Source organism: Lineus longissimus, chromosome 4 (assembly GCF_910592395.1).
Source record: "Lineus longissimus chromosome 4, tnLinLong1.2, whole genome shotgun sequence".
NCBI lineage: Eukaryota > Metazoa > Nemertea > Pilidiophora > Heteronemertea > Lineidae > Lineus > Lineus longissimus.
This window is the reverse complement of record NC_088311.1, coordinates 7,895,896-7,918,709: the sequence shown is the minus strand read 5'-3', so window position 1 is coordinate 7,918,709 and position 22,814 is coordinate 7,895,896. Positions and strand designations below refer to the sequence as shown.

The 22,814-nt window shown below is 38.5% G+C and overlaps 1 protein-coding gene across 21 annotated transcripts in view; it reads left to right on the top strand.

Annotated features, from left to right (window-relative positions):
- LOC135487292 (probable 3',5'-cyclic phosphodiesterase pde-5) overlaps positions 1-22,814 on the top strand; it is a 58,866-nt gene that overhangs the window by 26,663 nt on the left and 9,389 nt on the right. For 10 of the 21 annotated variants that reach the window (XM_064770870.1, XM_064770858.1, XM_064770854.1 and 7 more), the window contains 20 exons: positions 1,014-1,063; positions 2,688-2,799; positions 3,348-3,397; positions 4,303-4,334; positions 4,602-4,704; positions 5,159-5,252; positions 6,483-6,541; positions 7,724-7,774; positions 10,300-10,317; positions 12,075-12,133; positions 12,426-12,477; positions 13,909-14,054; positions 15,165-15,257; positions 15,451-15,519; positions 16,143-16,397; positions 16,691-16,777; positions 17,179-17,202; positions 18,440-18,460; positions 20,190-20,340; positions 21,040-21,195. In XM_064770870.1, coding sequence (XP_064626940.1) covers positions 1,014-1,063; positions 2,688-2,799; positions 3,348-3,397; positions 4,303-4,334; positions 4,602-4,704; positions 5,159-5,252; positions 6,483-6,541; positions 7,724-7,774; positions 10,300-10,317; positions 12,075-12,133; positions 12,426-12,477; positions 13,909-14,054; positions 15,165-15,257; positions 15,451-15,519; positions 16,143-16,397; positions 16,691-16,777; positions 17,179-17,202; positions 18,440-18,460; positions 20,190-20,340; positions 21,040-21,195 — 1,682 coding nt within the window. Of the gene's footprint in view, positions 1-1,013; positions 1,064-2,687; positions 2,800-3,347; positions 3,398-4,302; positions 4,335-4,601; positions 4,705-5,158; positions 5,253-6,482; positions 6,542-7,207; positions 7,259-7,723; positions 7,775-8,973; positions 9,025-10,299; positions 10,318-12,074; positions 12,134-12,425; positions 12,478-13,041; positions 13,185-13,908; positions 14,055-15,164; positions 15,258-15,450; positions 15,520-16,142; positions 16,398-16,690; positions 16,778-17,178; positions 17,203-18,439; positions 18,461-20,189; positions 20,341-21,039; positions 21,196-21,937; positions 22,094-22,814 lie in introns of all 21 variants that reach the window. The other 11 variants (XM_064770860.1, XM_064770857.1, XM_064770861.1 and 8 more) reach the window with 11 other exon arrangements.

Here is a 22,814-nt window from a genome sequence, read left to right as displayed (position 1 = left end):
TTTTGGGGCCACCAAACCACTGTTAGGAGGTAGTGGAGCTTTGAACAACGAGGCCCTGATGTATGAGAATATGCAACAAGTATACCGTATTTCTCTCTCCGCCAAAAATCAAATTATCTTGTAACCGCAGATGGGAAAAATTATGTCACTCGCTATCACATTGCCTGTGTCTCCATCACATGGAAGGAAGACATCATCTCATCACTAGCCTCAGGTCATGTCCGCTTCGTAACGAACTGAGATAATTGATCAATTGGCCGCTCAGTAGATTCGCATACCAAATTGGTGCCTTAGGGTATCAGCTGGAATCTGGCCGCAATTGTGGTCTCGGTAGGCTATAGCTTGGTGGTCAGTCTTGCTTGGTGATTACATTCCATAGCCAATTGAAAAGTATTTTTTGTTTCTAGTGACTCATTTATGTTCATTCCATTATGCTAATATCCAATCTCAAAGAGAAAAGGGTTTCAAGTGCTATGAATGTCACCAACCGAACCTGCTGATAAAGTCACATATTTTACCTCAGGCCAATCTATATAGCTCACTTGCGGTAATTTTTAGAAATTATTCAGAATGTATTCATTCTCATACAGGTACTTCTAATAATGTCATGTCACCTGCAATTGACAATCAGTATGTGATATTTGCGTACCACCTCTGGCGACCAATTTGATTTGATAGCACAGCATATCGTAGATATACAAGTAGTTGAGGGTAATTTTTGTGACATTTGGAAAAAATGTCAAACTGTGTATGAGAATTGTTAAAGGTAGAGTTGTTTTTGAAAGCTTAGAATCTGACAGCTGTTACAAATGATTAGTTTCATATACATCTTTGTCTATCGTTGTTAACTGTCTCCCCCAGCAAGTTTGACATCCCGACCTTAATCCAGGTGGTGTCCATCAGTTACGTCACACCAGTTTTCGAGGTTACGGAACTCCGTCATGGCTCAAAATTCATCTGTAAATTGTTACACTAAGTTGAATATAGGTTCTGATTTGTTCAAAATTGTGTAGTTTCAGAAGAACCAAATGATGATAGAAGAACAAGTTTATCAAAATGGAAGGTAAGTTGAATGTCCCTTTTGACATTGTGAAAAGCGTGTCTGGAAGGAAAGGAGTCGGATCGAGTGTGTCTGATCCTCCTCTTGCTTCACACTTGCGAAAAGTCCCGAGTATCACCCGCTCTGAGTTAGCGACCACTCTTGCCATTCGGCTATTAAGTCTTAGCATTGATGTTATCATGCTACCTGTCGTCTGTCAGGAAATTCGAAGACATTTTAAGATTCATTGGTGAGAAAAAACATCAACCTTGCGGTTATGCCTCGTGGTATGAATTCAAAGGTTATTAAAAACTAATAGGAATCGTTTTGACGGCAAATGACTGAGTCTAATGACCGAGTCACTTGCCATTCCTATAACTTCACTGTGTTAATTGCAATGCTCTTGGCAATGTAAAAAACCTTCAAAAACAAAATCAAAGTTCAAAGGTTAAGAGTGTGCACATTGAAGTAGCTGCCCCTTGACATCCCTGGAGGACTCACAGCTTTGTATTAAAGCGCTTTGATTAGAGTCGAATTAATATTGCTGAACTTTACCGTTTACCTTTTAACTTTTTACATGCAATTTGGGACTTTCATTGAATCCTCCTGGTCTATTATTCACCGCAAATGCTATATCAAGCTATGCTTTTGAAGTCATTCTGCATGGCCACAGCACGTATAAACAGCGATAAATGTCTCAATCAGGGGCTGAATGTTTGGTTTCAGTGTTCGACCAAATATTGACTCAATACAACCTGCTATTGAATGTAGGATAATATAAACACCAATTCGAGAATAATGTATCGAATCTGTTCAATTCAGCACACTTAAATCAGGTCACAGGGAGCTATATATGAGAAACAAATTACGAGATTATTGTAATACTCGATGGAACCTCCTTGTTATCATAGGAGAATGTCATGATTTTTTATGTTATAATGACATCAATAATATATCGTTAACATCGTCAATGGTTTTTTAAAAATATTTATGTGATAGAAGTGAGCTTGCTATCATCTACCACAGGGACATCCTCCTGAATGGCTGGAGATAATTTACTTGACTACGTTGAAAGTAATTTTTTTGCCATAATTAGTCGTGTATGTCATGAGAAAAGGGTTTTTTCCCAAATGGATTTGGCTGGTAACTTCACATCAATAGAGACAGTCTGTCGTGCCCGTTGGCTATTCTGGTTATTCTGGTTATGCTACTCTACATTTGTAACATCAGAAGAATTATTATCACCAAATCGCAAAGACGTTGTGCCTATCATCACCAAAAAATTCATTGAATAACGTTGCAACACGAATGGCCATTTTACGCATGTCTGGCAATAATATGTCTTCAGATGTTAGATGATAGAATTTTGCGGATTGATGGGAACATTTCCTGATATAAGATGAGCTTGACAGATCTGAGTCGTCTGATTTTAATACTCGGTTGCAAAAATACTGTCAGCTATAAAGGATACTTGATAACAGTATGATAATTTTACCACTTATCATTTTTTCCAAGGTGTCTTATTTCATTGGAAAAAAAGGTTATTGGTGCATTTCCTTAGTTCTAATTTTACTGAATATTACACAGTGCACAATACCTGGTTGAAAAAATGCAAAAAGTATATGATATTTTTCTCTTGTGTTTTCAGTTCTGTGTGCACGCCGACAAGCGGAAAATGCTCCAAGAGCTTACGCGGGACATTCATCAACATCCAAACAAGGCACAGGTGCTTAACGAACTCACCACATGTGTAGCATCAGGTAAGGGAGGTGACAGATACCATCAAAGAGAAACACCGCTCATAAATCACTGGTGGTCCAGGAAAAAAAATGCATTATACACAATGTCGTTGTACAGTTATCATGCATCCAAATATGCTGGAACTTGGTACACATAGAATTCGTATATTTGTATATGCAACGGCAATGTTGAAATTTGTATTCAGTATGTATTCATGCAATTGAAAACTTAAATTTAATTACAAATTTCAACTTTCAACATTCAATGACGAATGCCTTTAATAGACTACTCAGTCACTTTGGAAATGGACTACATATTCCCTTTGGAAATATTGCTTGTTGGCCTTGACTTGGAGCAGTTGGAGATACTGGAAGAGGTCGCTTCTGATTCCACATGATGCGACTGGGGTTTGCTGTTCAGCACTATCGTGTTCTTGAACCAAATTCTTCAATATCAAACATGCCACCAACTTCCCCCAATAAAAGAGAAACGTGGTGATGGTTCCATGGCTATATCCGACTGATTGTTCTAATCATTATATCCCTAATGGATTCTGCTTTGGTTTCAGTGGTCAATGCTGATGGGTACAATCTTTATCTCATAGATGAAAACAGTCAGGTAAGATGCTTATCTTTGATACCATAACCTTTGTTTGTGGTGGGGCCTTTATTCAGAGACTTTGTGATATACCATCACCCTTAAGCAGGGAATCTGGTTTCAATATTATCTCTGTTAGCATGACAGCATCTCTACAGGGAGATTGCTTTGGATCCCAAATTCGGTCATTTCTATTCAATTCGACCTTGGTACGAATTAAGACAACTCCCAATAAGGGACAACACTGGTAGTACCAAGGCTGTCCTCAGTGGAAACGTTCTAGTGTATAACATAAGGGGCATTGCTGAAAAATATGCAGCTATGCAGTCATAACCTTAGCCCCCAGTCCACCTGTCTGGTTTACCAGCTCAATATGAGCTATCCCTAAACCTGCCATCGGCCAAATTGCTTTTAAAAGGAAATGGTACGCTTCTACCTTTAGTTGAAGTCCATAGCAAGAGGCTTATAAAGGAATCCCTTTAAACTGGTCTCCACCATCAGATCAGATATGTCAGAGGCAGTAACCATGTCAATGAATGGTGCTCATGATTTGCTTAAGGGCAAAATATGGTGTGGTTGCAGTCTGTCGAGTGTGTACTCTCTAAAGTGACCTCCTGGCAATGCCGTAGGTAGTGGCTTCCACCTCGATTGGAAACAATCGCTACAATGGGAAAGACAACAGGGTACTTTATGACGTTCTTAGTGGCACCTGAGCCCACTTGTGGTGAAATACTATCTTACATTGATCCCTTCTGTACCCATGAACACTGTACCCATTAGCAAATGGAGGATGATGGTTACATTGATGACTATCACTGGAACACTATCTTGCAGTTTTGAAGACAGATTTGGTGAGGATTGAGCAAATTTTGGTAAAGTTCATGAAGATTTGTTGAGTCAATAGTTTTCTTTTCTCTTTCTTTCAGGAACTTTATTGTTTCAATCCAAACACAAACAAGTAAGTTGCATGCAATTTCTTCTGATACTGAGTTGTTTTTTTTAAACTGTTATATGTTAAGGGTCATCAGAACAAACCAGCACATATGTTGCTTTGTTGAAACATATTTTTATTGAAAAAAGTAATATCAGAACTTGATTGGAGAAACATGTGTCTAACTTGTGTCTAATGTCCGTTAACTATTGTTGCCCATTGACTGTAGAAGTTTATAGCCTTTTATCAAAATCACCAGGCTGGTAAATTGAAAACTTGATGATCTTTTTTCAGCAACAAAACCTCATCATTTTCACAAAGAGTGGGCCGTGGTACTTGTATAGCAGCCTACGTAGCAGAGACCAAAGAAACAGTACGAATAAATGAAATTTTAGGGGTGAGTACATTCTGCAAGCAGACCAACATGGCCAATGTGTATTCTCTCTGCCCACCTGGACCTCCATTGCACCATGTGGTCACAGGCGTTTGAAGATATACCAGTATCAAAAATCAATTGATAGATCAATCTGCCCATATATCCATCTTGCCGGTGAAGGAACTTTTTGGCACTATGTTGCAATTTTGTAATGGAGCTTTCAGCTAAATCGCATCAAGGCATGTTGTCCTTATTCATCCAGCATTGTCACTAGAACGAAAGAGAAGGTTAGCAAACAGGTGTGGCGAGATTTTTCTTGAACATGGAATTGAATGGGTTAATGTTCACCAGACTGATTTGCTGAGTTACGGAGACTAGCCGAGTATTTTTTCCTTGTCGCCTGTAACCATGCCATTCATAATTGTTGGCCGTTCTTTCGCTAATGGTTTCATTGATTTGGTTTCTTCTCCTTCAGGATGAAAGGTTTCCCGAGGGAGTTGCAATAAATGGAGAACATGCTCAATCAGTATTAGCGCAGCCTATCACACACTCGAATGGAGAAGTTGTAGGTAGGTCATCATTCTCACAATTAACTCAATTCACTTCTGTCTTTAGATAGTTAATTGAGTCTGAAGACACAATTGCTCGGTCTTGCTCCACAAGTTTTGGTTGCCTTGATTTAGTTATTACATTCTGCCGGAGGTCAGGAACTGTTTGATGTTTTACCTTGAATAAATTTCCTGGTGTAGATACGTGGGTTACACCATCTCCAATCATGAAGCATGCCACTTTAATGAGGAACCTTATGACCCAAAGGCAAAGGCAGTAGTTTCCAGTCCCTCCTCAAGTTCGCCAACAAAGAGAGTCTGTACTGTATTTGACCGGTAACTACTGCTGCCATCTTTTGTTGATAAAGTCCCTCATTGACGCCAGCCATCAGAAATAGCATTTTCTCCATCAGAGGATTCACTCTCTAAAAGTTTCCGCTTCATCTGCTGGCATCTCTCCCCGGATCATTTTATTGAAAACCTTAGTAACCTGATAGAAATTGATTGACACATCTCATGCGTGCCAAATTGCTAATTGGATATTGAGGTTCAATACCAAGACAATCAATGCCAAAATGCTCAATACCAAGGTGTTCAATACCTAGGTCATCCATACCTCAGTCTTCATCAACTATAGCCGCACTTACACCACCTGAAAATGGACCACCAATCTTGGTTCGGGAACCAATGCCGCACCATCGAAAATCCACCAAGCGCTTACACCAGCGCTGCAGCTAGTTATAAAATCCGGCTACAGATGGCGCGCAAACAATAAGCAGAACGCGGAAAGCCTTGGCAGAAAGCGCCATTTCGAAAGCGCCGCCTGGAGCCGAACCATCTAACTAGCTAATTGCCGATCCATTTGCGCGTACACGACGACAAAGCCGAGCTTTTAACAAGCCGGGCGAATTTGGACCATCAAGCTTGGTGGGACAAATTAGCTCGGCAATTTGTATCGGCAATGGATTGCCGAACCAATTTGTCGCGGCAATGTGGTGGTGTAAGTGCAATTGGTCCACCAATATTTCGTGGTGTAAGCGCAGCTAATATCATTGCTGATTATGCGAGGCCATTTTCCTTGTATTGGGAAGTTGGGCAATAAAGAGGTTTCACAGTGTCCTGACTCCCATTCCAACTTCAGATAAGTTTCTTAGTGCAATGCATCACCAGTGGACGTGAGGTTTTCCTGTCAGTGAACTGGGTTTCTTGTAAATGGTAACTGATTATATTCTTCTTCTTCTTCTTCTTCAGGGGTGGTAGAGCTGTACCGGACTGCAGGGAATCCATCGTTTGCAGAGGAAGATGAAGAAGTAAGTTCAACTAAGCATTTCCTACCTCCATGATGAAGAAAAAAACATGATCGAAAAATGAATATATACCTTTTATGGAAAGTTCAAAGTTGTTAAAAAGCTTTATGATGTCATGTTGTTTTTGTGTTCATGATCTTAGTTGCTTACCATTGGATTAATGTCTCCATTTCATTAAAAGAAAAAGGTACTTGATTGTTATAAAAGGAACTGTACGTGCCAAAAGCTAATATCTGGTCCTCAGACCAAATTTACAGCCTGTCATGAAAACGATGTTACCTGCGATATCTTTTATATCTTATGGGGTGATAGCATAGTGGGCAATGTACCACACCCAATATACTTTATGAAAAATAGCATAGACACGGTTTTCAAAAAGGCATCTTTGAATATCAGCCTGGGGTAGAAGTCTGAAGCTATGACGAAGTGAAGCCAGTACCTTTGATAGACCTGGATGGTTCATGAAACACTAGTCTGACAATTTTGGTTTGTAGCCACAGATTTCTGCTCTGATCGACATAAAAATCTCAGGTTAACTTCTGCATTGGTTTTGGAGAAGAAATCTTTGTCACTTTTGAATTGATAGTTTTACTGAAGCTCCAACTTGAAGATAAGAACATGTTTCGATTTCTCAACCGATTTTGCTGAATTCTATGTGTATGTCTTCAGGTTGCTGCCAGTTATATTATGTGGAGTCAGTTGGTATTAAAGTTAGATGAGGTAAAGTGTTGCATCACATTGTCCATCTCATCTTGGTTGATAGTGTCAACTGTACATTTGAACACACAATCACACTGCATATGTACAGTTGGCATTGCTCCTCTTGAGGTGAGGTGGATGTTTTGGAAAGCTTCCTCAAGGAACTGCTTTGTCCCTTGGAACGCTTTACCAAATGTTTGGGTTGCAGAATGCAGTAACAACTAATCATAAATTGGCTTTTGCTGAGAATTTGAAACTAATGAAATCGCAAATCAGTCATTTTGGAATCTTCATTTTCGTTCTTTGATGAAATTAAGCAATGCCAACTTGGTATAAATCCTCATCTATCTGTTTTTGCAATTTTATCCATTATGCAACACTTATGATTATCATTTATCATTTTGTTTCAAATTGCCAGCATCGAATAGGCTCAGCCCTTATCAAATAATTAGTTGTTGTGCTGACTAACTAACCTCTGTTTTTTAGATCACCAGCAGTTACATAATATGGGGACAAGTAGGCGTCCAATGTGCTGAGGTAAACCAGAAATAAATCTGGCCTTTTTTCCCTGCCAGTGCCAAAACAGAATGCGTCTAACATGATTGCTATGTTAGATGCTTTATTTTCACCCTCCTTTCTTAGCCAGACGGTCAAGACAAAACTTACTGCTGTTCGTGCAATACACAATGCTTCATGCGTTAAAGACCTAATAAGCCAAATTATTTCAGCTCCTAGTACAATTGCTTCTTATTCCATGGAGGAAAATTTTGGTTATTTGAAAAATTTTCTCAGCTCCAAAGCTCATTAGGTGATATAGTCTCAGGAATAATGTAATTAGCGAGTAATTTCTCTGATTTAATGGACTTATTTAATGAAATGCGTCTACTCTATTGAATTTACATCCGAGGTTTGAGTGACAAAATCACTTATATATCGCTAAATACTGGTGCACGCAGGCTTTGTTTAAAGACATTAGACCAAATATTTGGCATACATGTAACCTGAATTGTCTTAACCAGAAGACAAGTATATTTTCTGAAAAATTTTCTCAGGCATATTAAGTATATTACCTTTGCAGAAATATACATAAAAGTCAATACTAGCGAATGGGGAATGTCTTTTATCAAAATGATACACTTCATTGACGCATTGATTTGTCTGATTATTTCGGCTCTGATTTATTCAAACTCGCCATGACGCATCCCCAAACCTCGCCTCTTAAAAAATTTGATATTGAAAAAAACGAGCTAACAGATTGACATTTTTAAATGCTTCCCAGAAGAGTGGCTACAAGCCTCCTTTAAGGCAAAGGCCATTATTTAAACATTGTCTCTGCAGTTATAATGCATGCAAATTTGCGGAAATTTGATATTCATAGTATTTATCAGTTCAGTACATGAATATATTTATTTGATTGATTAGAAATTTTTGAATTCTATTTAAAATTTCAAATTTTTTAATAAATGGAGCCTTTAATTGAAATGTCAATTTTCATCGAAGAAAAAATATTCCCATCCGATCTGGTAGCTCATTACTAACAAACACACCTCCTTTGTATATAGAATTGTACTGATCCACCCTAGTTTGGTGAAAAAAGCATTGTATTTTAGCAAATTTTTCACAGGTAAGTACATGTATTGTGAAGTTAGGCTGGCTTTCAGAATAACAGTTAATACTGCCTTCCATCTAACATGATATCACATACTAACATTAGCTAATTGCTTTTTCCCCGCCAGATTTGTAGCAGCTACCTAGTTTGGGGAACAATAGCGCTGTACTATGCTGAGGTAACGTCAATGACATTTTCAATGCATGAAATGATTATCTATTTTTTCGTTGTTAATTTGTGTCTCCTTTGTAAGGACGAAGAGCCACTTTGTCCCTAGAATGAAGAACACAGGGTTTTTTCGGGTTTTTTTTGGTTTTTTCTGCGGGTGGAGAGTTTAAAAATCCCCAGGAGTGGTGAAAAACAAGGTTTTCACAAACATTACTGATTAAGGTAAATTGGTACGTTTATAGCAAAGTACTATAACCCAACGGTGTTGAAAAGAACTGGTGTTACATATTGGCGCACACTGAGGCTATAATTGTATCATCTTACCTTACCTTAAAGAGGCTGTGCTCATTTTGTGTCATTTCGGTATAATTTGAGTCGAAGCTTTCTGCCTCAATTACTTGGGTACTTGGCAGTCCCTTGGGGGAATAGTTGGTTTAATGTACCATTCTCGAGTATACTCCTTTAGGTATTAGCCAATCGTTTTGTATTTCTGTACAGTTTTTCCACTCCTTCTGCATGTGGCACTTTCATGATATATTCACTTGATTTCTCTTCCATCTTGCACTGTCTTGTGTACATATGTCAAACCACATGATAAATTCAAAGTAAACTTTAGACCTAATCGGCACTATAAGAAACTGAAATGATGGGGAATTTGCTGCATCCATCCTTATATTCTAATTAAAATTTTGATGACAACTACATTCTTTAAAGCCATGATATGTCTACCAAAAATCAATTAAGACTATCTGTACTGCACTGAAGTTCACTGATTGTGTTTAAACCTTATTTTCATTATTTTGATCATTTTTTCTGTCTTATGGATGGGCTAAAATTCTCTTTACATGTAAAATGTAATCTGCTGATGGTGGTTCAGTGTGGCATAAATGTGTATAAGTATATTGTTCTTAACGAAGTTGTTGCTAGAATAAATTTATATCTTTTAGACTTAAGAATCTAGTTTGTTGAAAATAAATTTATATCTTATGGACTTGAGAATCTAGATAAATATGGATTGTGTGTTTATGATATCTTCTTACACATGTTACATGCATAAAAACAACGATCAGACAACCAGGCACTAGGTTTGAAATAAATTTTCGTTGACAGTTCAAGAAAACAAAGGTTTCTACTTATTTACAGTGATAAAGCTAGAAAAAATATAAGCATAGAATTTCTTATGCGATTGTTTATGTGTCCATATAGTCTTCCTAGCATTCAGAATTGTTCCCTAGCCCCCACAAAACTTTCTAACTGTTTGTCATTTGTCTGTCATTTTTCGTAGAAATCAAATGCAGAGGAGGTTTGTCCCATTTTACCACATTTGGTGTTAGATGCCTTGGTTTTAGACATTTTGAGTTACTTTTGAATGATGGTCCTGAAATCTGATGTTTTTGAACAAACTTTATAAAGGGGCGCTATAGGTAGGACCCAGATAGGTCAGATCAAATTACCCAACGTTGCCAGTAGGGGTCTCTCATATCTCACAGTACATCGAAGCATACTGATCACCAGAAGACTACCAATTTGACCACTAACTCCTGCCTGTAGTCCCCCAATGCCCTTTTTTGTGGCAAAGGATTCATGGCTAAAGTTGGATGGTCCAAAGAAAGTAGACTTATCAAATTCAGGACCACTGTTTAATAGTGATTTAAGAGTACGTATATATGATTTTCCCCATCTTATTGCAAGATTGCCATGGCAAATGCTACAATATTGGATGGTATTGATGAGATTGGAATAATGAAATGGCTTTTATTGGTTCGACTAAAATAGAATGCGTCCCATCTGGTGGACAATGTAGCAGGATATTGATAAATCAAAATTGTGATTTTGAAATTGGTTTGACCGATTCATTTCAATGTCCAAAATACAGCGGTAATGAGCTGGAAGTAGTTTGACAAATGAACTTTTCTGTGCCTTGAAATGGCATCGTACTATGTTTAAAATGACTTGAGCATTTGTATTGGTGACCTTAATGCGTTTTCATTCTGTTTTAGTGATTGTCCCTGTTGCTGTGGTTGCAGTCATAGTAGCTGTTCCTCCAACCACCAGCACACACAATAATAGCATGCCCCCTGCACATACTCAGGCTTAAAACGTTATTTTGTTTTCAGTGGTCATGATCATGATGAAATATCTTTTATCACATTCAGAAATTTACCTTGTAAATATTTCATCCTTGCACTATAAAAAAGACATCCTCAGTACACTGACTGAAGGAAGTCACTCTAATGACATCAGCTGACCATCCTCCATCCTCCACTAATCATAGGTGAATGACACTTGGAGGCTCCTGTCTCTGTCCACGGCTGACCTCCTGAAAGTCTTTAGTGTAAGGACAAGTATTCAATCACAATGGACTAGCAATGGAGATCCAGTTCTTCTCACTAAAGAGTGGGCATCTGGATAGTTTTCTTGTAGGACTCTGTTGAGTACAAAGGTTTATTTCATCAAACACAATTTCTGTAATACATAAAAGTGTCTTTCCTGTGCTGTGTTAGTGTTCTATTTTTTGTGGCGTCCTTACTTATTTAATGTCCTTGTGTAGGGTCAATTGTGAGGTTTAACCTTCCCTACCTTTTCAAATTCTTTCATTTTGTTCAAACCTTCCCTCCTTTTCCACTTTCTTCCTACACTCTATCAAAGCATCAGAGAGTGGATGAGAATCTTAAAGCAGGGAGACACACTTTATGGAGACTTGATAATTCGTTGACTCCAACACTTTCTGTCTGTACCAACTTGTGACTTTCAACCTACTGTACCCTTACGCTTATAGTTCCACTACAGCGGTGAAACTGGGAACCATGCAAATTTCACGGGCATTGGATTATTTTCATTGTAAGATATTGGCTCAGCAATGATAAATAACTCCAAAGCCTGTGAAAGTGGCAAAACTCTAAATGTAAACCGCTGTTGTTGAATCACACCTTTGCTGTATGTGGCACTTTAATACTATAGGATTATAAAGATATTTTTTAAATTTTCAATTAAACAAGAAATATCGGCCTTTCTTTCGAATTTTCCATCCAAACTGACACATTTTCATATTTGTTCCAGATGTATCACAGCATGACCACTCAGAGAAAGTTGAACGATTTTCTCTTGGCTGTCACAAAGTAAGTTACTAATTCTTAGTACTCCTTGAAATATTTGAAAAAAATCCTTAAGGAATTGCCACCAAAGGATCAATGTGATTCTGATGAGATCCCTATTTGAACCACTTCACAAACCAAGCAGAAGACTGAGTCTGGGCAATATCCTGGTGACCTCTGAACCAGGGTTTGAGTAGGTCAGGGCCAGATATCTGTGATATCCTTGTATTGAACTCAACGGGTATGTCCACCATTGATACTTTGATGGCTCATAGTTCCCTTGGTCAACTTTTCATTTCATTCATAATTTTTTTAGGTCAATATTTCAAGACATTGTGAGCATGGACATGGTCATCATGAAGATCATGGTAAGTTAATTAGTATCATGTTTTCGATTAATCTGTAAAGTTGATCAAATCCTAAGGAGAACTCACTTTTAAACTATCGGCCTGTTACTGTTAAACCTCTTATTCACCAGTGCGATAAAGGTTTAATTTGTACATGGGGTGAATAAGTGATTGACTTCTGTCTAAGAGTTATATTAACCTTTTTGCTGCAGGTGATGGGCATAGCACGTCATGTTCCCCGCCTTGTAAAGTGCGGGTGACGTATGTAGGGCACGTCATGCCCAGCACTTGGGCAAACCCTATCTAAACGTGCCAAATGCACTTGGGGATTTTTCTTTCATCTTAATAGTTTAGATGGCGACACTTTTGATGAGTTTTGACCGTTCAGATAAAAGTAAGCGGCTCTGTTCAGTATTGGTATCCACTGTCAGCGCAAGATGGTGTTGGCCCGAAAATGGCTACCGCAGCAAAAGGATTTACATGTTTATGTTCTTCCGTACCACAATGTCTCCTATTTTGTGGTTTACCGAGACACAAATTTTAGAGTGCTCCCTAACTTGAAATATCCCCATTTCCTCTCTCTAGAACTATGCACAAAAATTAGTGAGCGCCGACCGAGCGTCATTATTCCTAGTCGATTATCAAACACGTGAGTTGTATGCGCGGATATTTGACATAGGGAATGGTCTCGGACCTCAGCCGGAGACTAGTCAGAAAAAGGAAATCAGGTTTGGGCCTGTCCTTCATCTATCTTTTATTATCTGTGTTTGATATAAAGCACCTCAAATATTTGACTTTTATCAGGGGGGTTTTTCTGCACTTAAAAATGTTAGATTTGATGCACTTTAGTTGATGGTACACTTTTCTCTTGCAAGACCAGCACATTGTTTTTGATATTTTTAATTACTTTTTACCTTAAACTTGTGGTGTTGATCTTTGGGCTTTTTCCTTTTTAATGAAAAAAACTTGCTTTGTATAAACAATGTACCATCTAAAACAGCCTCTCATATCAGCTTGGGACACACTGGGTTCTGTATGCATTCAAAAATGGCCACCAAGATACAAAATGGCCGCCAACTCACCTGAAATTTTGGAAGATCCTGTAGCCACATAATAAGCATTGTGGGAATACAAAAACTTAAAACTAGATGAGAAAAAACTAAGTCATTTGAGCACATGATGCCAGTCAAATATTTGTGGTGTATGGGACTTTTGAGTTGTTGTTAGAATCTGCATGTGGGAACATGTTTAATAAATTGTCTGAACCTGGTGTATGTCATGTTTTTCATCCCCTAAATCCCAAACTATAGTTCACCTTTAAATTTTGTGCATCAGCATTTCGTTAGTCATGGATCAACCCCTTTATGGTTGCAGTTGCCCCCCTTTGCATGTCTGTTCTTGCATGATTTTTTTCACCTCTGCATTTTGTCTCCTTTAATCTTTTTCAAACAGAATTATGCGAAAACACTAGTGAATGCGGACCGGGCATCGCTCTTTCTACTCGATCCCCATTCGCAAGAGTTGTATGCCCGCATCTTCGACACGGGTAACATCGATGAATCGGAAGAGGCGGGCTTACAGTGCGACAAAGAAATCAGGTTTGCGCATTCTATCGTGGTCTTGCTTTTAGTAGAAATACCGCTTGTCACAATCTGAGTTTGCTTTGAACTGTTGGCTTCACGAAGCAGGCAGTGCCTGCTGAAAGATAAACCACATCACGAAAACGGAAGTGGAATTTTAGCATATTTGTTTCCTGCTCAGTCAAAAGTGCTCTCTAATTGGGTCAGAGGTGTACATTGTGATTTGGGCAGATTCTTAGCTAATTGTGGACAAAAGTACCGTTTTTGTCACTATCCACTTTTTCTCCAGAGCACTTACATGTACTTTGAAGTCACTGATGTCACTTTTGTTGGAATCAGCTTTTTAGGCTAACCGCATAGAAGAAAGAGCGATGAGTTACAATTTCGTCACCAACTTGGCACACATATCCCAAAATTTTGATATGGGAATTAGGTTAGAAAGGTTTACATGTGAGGCAGTGTTGTAAATAGGCTTGGGCTTCTTCTGCTTGAAATAAGATTGAACTATCTTTGTACATGTATGCTGATTTTACTTATCTGAATGCTTATCAGTGTTGAGGAAGAGCACCAGCTTTAGTTGCATGGTATTTTCTGTGTTCCTAAATTTACCTCTCCATCATTTGTTGCACGGTGTGAGTGTCACCTTCTTGTTAGAATATTAGTGTCATCATTCATAAGAGTTGTGCAGGTACTCCATCTTTGCCCCCTGGTGGTGCGAATGGGCTACTATCGTAGCTATGGCCACTGCTATATTGCTGGGTCTTACTAGGATATGCATGGATTTGTTGTAAGTGAAAAGACGAGGGCAACTTGGGCAGTCATCCTGTGCCCAGTTACTCATCAGAGATAGACCGCCGAGACCAAATAGACAGGCCATAATTGTACCACCTTACCATACATTTTGTAGATTAATTGAAAATGAATCTGAAGAGCAGTAGATATTAGAGAAAGTCAAATCTTTTCTTCATTCAGATGCTACCTTGCCAAACCGTCTTGTTTGCTTAAGTTAAAGATCCTTGTAACTTGCAGGTATATTTGGCTTGTTTTGACTGGTGTGTGCTTGATGTGGTAATAAATGACGGATTAGGGTGTTGCATCCGTCTGAAAATATTTCTGTTTCTCTGCTAGGTTTCCCATGGACAAGGGCATAGCTGGTCATGTGGCCTCAACAGGGGAAACGTTGAATATTCCAGATGCCTACCAGGATGAAAGATTTAACAGGTAAGGCCTAAGTACGGTACCAGCATCTTGACACACCAAGTTGTGAGGTCACAACGTCCCTGCAACGATCTATTGACCTGCAAGGTCAAACACTGCTTCCATGTTGTGCTGCAAAGTCCTGCATTTTTGTCATCTTTGCCCTCATAATGTCCTTAAACTATGTATACCTGTATAACTTTGATTTCCCTTCCAGGGATGTTGATCTTCAGACTGGTTATACTACGACAACAATACTCTGCATGCCTATCCTCATCAAGGGAAGGTAAAAAGACATTTCTTCTCTCTGGTGTTGCAGTCCTTGTGATTCTGGTTGTTGGATGATAGAGTTACTAGGGAATTGTCATCAAAAAACCTCCTTGTTTTTAACTGTCTTGATTAGTTTATTAAAGAGACACTTGGTGTTGAGTTGTCATCTTGAAGGGAGATGGCTATAGGCAGACGACAGGTGGGCCAGGTTAAGAAATACATAGTCACCAAAGTATCTATCTCACATTACATCAGTTATATTCCCACTTGTATGAGCACTTGCTTGCATCACGAATGAGTCAAACAAGGCCCTCTTACTGCAAAAAGCATCTGGAGACCACAAATTGGACCATCTACTTCATGCCTATACCCCTCCCTTCAAACTCTATAGGTGACAGGCTGAAGGAGGGGGACACCTGGGCCCGTTTGTTCAAAGCTTTGCTATCTGGTTTGGTAGCCTCCGAGATTCCTCCGTTGGCATGAATAGTTGGGCTTAGCTGCTGGTGTGGTCACCGCTATAGCCAAATCGCAAGGGCTCCCCCACTAAACTAACCAGGCTTTGAATAACCGGGCCCGAGTGTCATCATTTGAGATGCGAATAAGTCCTAAACTTTTACGTGATGATTGTGTTTGTTCCAGCATCATCGGTGTGGTACAGATGGTGAACAAGCTACACGGTACCTTCAACACATCGGACGAGGAGTCCTTCGAAACGTTCGCCGTTTACTGCGGGCTTGCCCTCCACCACGCCAAACTCTACGAGAAGATCCGCCGCTCCGAGCAAAAGTACAAAGTAGCGCTCGAAGTGCTGTCATACCACAGTCAGTGTTCAGACCAGGAGTTGGGGGCGCTCAAGTCAAAACACCTGCCAGAACAAATGCCAGAAATCTGCTCGTAAGTAACCACAATTCCATGGTCGAAAATTCCTTTATTACGGCATTACAATTCTAAAACGTTGAATAAATTTGAAATTTCATTTGCAAAATGAGATATACTGTAAACCAGAAAATATTGCTAGTGTTTTAATTTTGCTTTTTCGTGACGATCTGGTTTGTCGTGAAACTAAGACCTGTGCAAAAATTCAACACTCCATTCCCTGGCCAACGCAGTGCCCATGGTAATGTTTGAGTTGGTCCCCCATGCACCCATTATCAGTTTTTACACCAATGCACTTTCCCACTTTTTAGGTACCAGTTCTCGCCATGGGCCATCGACGGTGATAACAAACCATTGGTGGTGATCTACATGTTCCAGGATTTGTTCAGAATGCAGCGGTAAGTCTAATGGTCAGTTACTGCATGTTCAGTTTCTGTCTAGAATGGATTGCAACTCTTTCGTGAAGCTTTGAATCAATTGCCTCAGTCTGACATGATTTCAGTTATATTTTCCGTTGTCTGATTGCTTTATTTTGTTCGAAAATCCAAAGCATTCTAAATGCAACCTTACTGCACCGAATATAGTTCTTCTGATGGATTACTACAAATGTACCATCTGCAGAGGAAATTATCTTCCCGCAATTGTTACTTTTCTGTTGTTCTACCATTAACAACTTCTGCAAAAGAAATGTTTCTGACATTACAACTTGTGTAGAAGAAACTTTTCTGTTTATTATGAACTCTTTCTTGTAAAGAAGAAACTTTTCGTTGTTCTGATGTAACCTAACTTTGATATTCAGTAATGACCAACAAAAACCAATCAGGTAGGGTTATTCTTATGCTAATTTGTCTGAAATCACTTGATTCGTTACTGTTAGCACTTATTTCACGTTCGTTAGCAGATCATGGGTAATTTGGTTGTCCAGTTACGTCCAGTTAAAGGAGTAACCGTGAATTCTCAGAATTGCATTCCATTAAAGGAGTAATTGTAAATTCTGTATAAAGTAGGGTCCTCAAAATGAGTTATTATTGCTGTATCATAGCTACCCGGTACTTTTTAGTTATTGATGACTTGCATTCTACCAAAAGAAAATCGTAAACCTCAAATTTTCATGACCTGCAAACGAATTCTTCACAGTTCTATATACAAGTCATTTAAGTTCGTGTAGTTTAAAGAATTTATAATTGAGGTTTTGGCTGACTTAATTTAAAACCGTAACACCGCAATCACAGCTTTCTTTAACTGAGATAAATTCGCACTGTGCGAGACAGTTTGGCAACTTTTCACACTCCAGTGTTAAAGGTCTACTGCACTCGATTTGTCCAAAATTTGAAAATTTAACTTGAATTTGAAACTTTTCCATTGTGCATAATTATACACACTAAGTATAAATTTCAGCAACAGTGCCTTTGTGTACACTGATATTACGAATACTCGAAATGCCAAGTTTCATTGGGTTGGTGTGCATATAACTGCCCTAGGACAATGTTTGTTTCTATTTATAGCCCATAATGTTGTGTGCAGCACTTTATGACGTGTTTTGCTTTCAGCGTATTGTATGTCAAACTATAGGCCGTTTAATATTTTTGTGAAGTCCTAGAAGTTATAGGAGTTTAAGTCAATTACATGTAGTACAGTCCTAGTCACAATTGACGTCCCGTAAATTGCGGCATTTACGCGCTACTCAGCGTGTAGGGCGCACGTAATTTATGCGAAACATAGAGAGATAAGGGCATCATTGGCGCGCAACACGCGCGTACATCGCCCGTCACTGATGGGAAGTAGGACGGATGTCAATTGTGAATGGGGCTGAAGTTAGTAAAAATATTTGTAACTGCATGCAAATTTATCGTAGAGAAGAGGAAAGACAATGAATTTCTCATTGGACTGTGAAGTAACATGAGTTCATCCCTTTAACGTTTAAATAATAACAACATAACTCTGGCTTGAATTTCCTGAATTAGCCTGGACTTTTCGTATTCCCCATTAAAGAGGTTTTTCAAAATGATGTTGACTTTTTAGAAATTTCAAGCGACGCATTTTTTTCTCGTCATTTCTAGGGACCCAGATAATGAAGAAAGGTATATATACTTGATAGAGTGTATATGCTTGTAGGCCCTTAAAAAGAGGTTCAAGTATATAACAACAAAGTGTAGACATATATAATCTCGACGAAGAAAACTATCCAGATTGGTGTTTTATTAAACTAATTAGGAATTAATTAAGCTACTATGATAAAGCCAGCAAGACGATTTGACGAAAAATGTCAAACATGTACCAAAAGGTTGATTGAAACGGTAGTAAGAAATTATATACAGTACTGTGGACGTATAGCTGCCCAGCGGAAACATAGTAAATTGGTTGATTTATGCAATTGGTTGAACCAGGCAATAGACAAGTTTTTTTCAAATTTATTTGCTGCTATTGTAAATATTAAGTACTACCTGATAGCCCTGCAGTTCTTGCTTTGATGCACATATCCGTCACTTAATCCAGGGCCTTGAGAGATTGGGATTAAATTAAGTTTCTCTCATTGATTTAAGTCATGGTACCAGTGTGATTTTTGTCCCTTTTATGTTGATATGCAAATTGTCAACTAGATGACAGGCTAATTCATGAACATTGAAGCAGCACATAGTAATCTATAGGTGGTGGTAACAGAATCCTTTTCCCATAGTTCATGTATCTGCATGTTACCTAAAGCACAACTGATCTCCGATTGCTACACGATTGTCTTCATCGGAATCGTCGCTGAATTTCCCGATCAACGTAACACAAGATTGTTGAATGATAATGATATTGTTTCAGAGAACAGTTCGTTTTGTGTTATATTACAAGCACTATGCATACAACATTATAACAGAAATGTATGCATGCCATGTTATAAAGAACACTCCATGTCATATCACAAACACACAATGTCACATTATAACACAAACACATGCTTTCCATGTTATAACTCAAACAAATTCAAACAGATGCATATGAAGCCATGTAAACACTCGTGATTTAGCCATGTTATAACCCAAACACATTGGAGCTACATGTACATGAATGTCACATTTGTTTCATCAGTGTGCTGGCCTTATCATAGTCTGCTTCTAGCTGTGCTTGTTGCTGCAACTAACTATAATAAATTTGTATGCATATGTTGAGATATATTTGTATGCGTATTTCTGACTATTTAGAATTATATAGTTTCAAACACGTCTTATAACACTGAGATGGTAGGTTTAAAGGGGACTAGATGCTGGAGTCAAGTGGGTCAGATTAATAGTTCTCTTGATTGTCTTTCTCTGCTAACATATTCCACGCAGGAAATCGTAACTAAATAAACTCTGTCCCAATGGTCAGATGTCCGTGAGTTCGGTTAAACAAACCTTTTTATAACCGCAAGAAAAACTCGTGATTTCCTCTCAACTGTCTTACTAATCTTTCCCAAAATGACTGGAAGTGGATTTAAGGCGTGTTGGGGTCATTCCATTCGATGATTCATGATGTTCCTGTTTGCTGCAGTAGGATTAGTGTAGGCTGTAGTTGCCATCATGATGTAAAACTTCAACAGCTATTATTTTCCCAATACTTGATTTATGGAATTCAGATTGTCAATGCATGTGGCAAAGATAAAATAAATATTGTCAAAAATATGAGAGGTGTAGCCTTTGTACCATTTGTACGATTTCATATTTGGTATTGAACTTGTTTTTTTGTGACCCACCCTACATTTGCCGTAAAGCTTACATGTGAACATTGAACTTGTGTCATCATGGTCTCAAAAGTCGTACTATTTTTCCCCTATTGTTTCTTCAGGTTCGAGCTGGATAGCTTAATGCGGTTTACATTAACCGTACGGAAGAACTACCGGAATGTACCCTACCACAACTGGGCGCATGCGTTCTCCGTGGCACACGCCATGTTTACCGTCATCAAAACCACGGAAAACACTTTTACTCCTCTAGAAGTAAGTTCAAGAAAACTGTGAATATAGAACCTACTTTGATCTTCATAAACTTCTTGTAAATTTACTGTCAAACACATGTCAAAACTGTTAAATATATGTGAAGCTAAAAGTTGTTAAATTTTCAATTGGCTTTGACTAAATATAGGATGTGGTGTTTATTATAATGGTTAATGTACATGTATTAGAGTTGAATTGTTCACGCTTCTTAATTTCACAATGTGACATTACATTTTTGGTGAAAATAAATAAAAAAACAACATTTGGATACATGTATATATATCAGACCAGCATTGATGAAATGAAGGTAAGTTGCAATCATTTAATTTTTGTGGCATTTATTTCAGATCTCTTTTTAATTGCATCCAAGGAACAGAAAACTCACATTTCGAGAAATCAAACATTTGAATTTTGGAGGGGGGGCACTCAATTTGCGGCAATGGTGTTATCCAAAGCATAAAGCATTGCACTAATAGCCAAAATAAACTGACTGTCGGAGTGACGCAACGAAAAAAATCAGCTCCTGTCACCCCTGATGTCCCGAGTTCGATTCCAGGTCGCCCTGCTACTCATGTTATAAAGAGGGCGACTCTTTTCGACAGCGTCGGTTTCCTTATTGCCAGGTTTTCTCCTCCCGTACAGTACTACAATCAACGAGTCAGAAAAATCCACGTTTATTCATCATGTCGAATTCTATTTCAGCGCCTGGCCCTGTTTGTTGCATGTCTATGCCACGACCTTGACCACCGTGGAAAGACAAATGCATTCATGGTCAAAAGCGCCTCACCCCTGGCAGCTATCTATTCCACCTCGACCATGGAACACCATCATTTCAATCAAACTGTCACAATACTACAGGTACCGGTTGATATTTTCAATAGCTTGGCCTGACGAGGCGGCAATGCAGCTGTGTCCTTTCATTTTCATCATCATTTTGCCTAATCGCTGACCACAGGATCAATAAGGATAATAAAAATTAAGGGAAAAAACCCAAAATATGGTCTTACAGTTTACGAAACTAACTTACTAGTCATGCTTAACTTTGAAGAATCAGCTCAACTTGAGCTCATTTGGCCCATTCAATTCCTCTGGTCAGAAATTAGGTAAAGCCTGTATTAATACTTTCCTTTCCTCATAATACAATCAACGAGACCAAGCTCTTAGGATATTGAAGAAATTGATAAATATTGTTCATTACTTCTTTGCTTTTGAAAAGTAATTCTGTTGGATCTATAATTGAAAAAGAAAAACCTGATCCTGACTTGTTTTTTCTCAAGTCGTCTGTAATTACCGTTTTACTGGTTGTTACCAAGACATTTTGAATTGGTTGCCAAGTAACGACTGTTGCCTGGCAACCATGGTTGCTATGCATCAGTTTCTCCTCAACTAACAGCTTGGTTAAGTCTCTCCTGTCCTGTTCCATTTGCTGTCTCCATTTACTCCTCAAAGCAATACTTGCCCTAGCCACCCGCAGGAAACTAGTAGAGGGATAATTCTAGCTCTGCCTCGGCAAGTCCACAAGGAATCAAGGTCTTACCTTTCCTTTGGGAAAACTTAGCCTCGATGCTTTTCTTACGTAATTCTGCTTTCCTCATTTCAGTGTCTAACATTCTTTGTTGCATGTCTGTGCCATGATGTGGACCACCGTGGCAAAACTAACAGTTTTCTCAAGAGTAACTCGTCCCCACTAGCTGCTATATACTCCTCCTCTCCCATGGAAAACCACCATTTTAATCACACTGTCACTGTACTACAAGTAAGAAATTAGTATCATTCATCACGATGTTCACTGACAAATCACTTTAAGCCAGTTTACATTTTGTGCTAACTATTTAACTGCATGCCATGTGGGCATGTGATTGTTGGTTGAACTGAAGTGGATTTGTTATCAAAACCGGTCAGAAGTGATATTACACTTTTACAGCAAAGTAATGTGTGTATTTATCAACCATAAAACAATTACATTTGACCATAAATCAATGGTGTACCATGAATCAATGGCATTTACCATAGTTAATGTTATCTTACCTTAAATCAGTGGTATTTTATCATATTAATGGCATTATACAATGTACATGTACTATAAATAACTGTATTATATCATAAATCAATGGCATTTTACCATTACAAAATGGTATTTTATCAGAATTCGATGGCATTGCCATAAATCATTGGTATGTTACTATAATCGAGTACAGCTGATGAGTGCCTGCATGTTATTCTGTCTCTTTTTCAATCAACAGTATCTTGTCCACAACACTCTCAATGTAAACTGGGAATTAAATCATGATTTGCACTTAACCTTTTAATAGATTTGCTGGTTTTAGTCGCTATTACGAACAATGTTAGAATTTTTGGCTGGTGGCACTTCCCTAATCCCCCACTATGTGTCTTTATAATCCTCCTCTTTTGCTCTCTAAAAATCCTGTGATCCACATGTCCCTCAATTTAAAATTTAAAATTGGCATCCACATCCC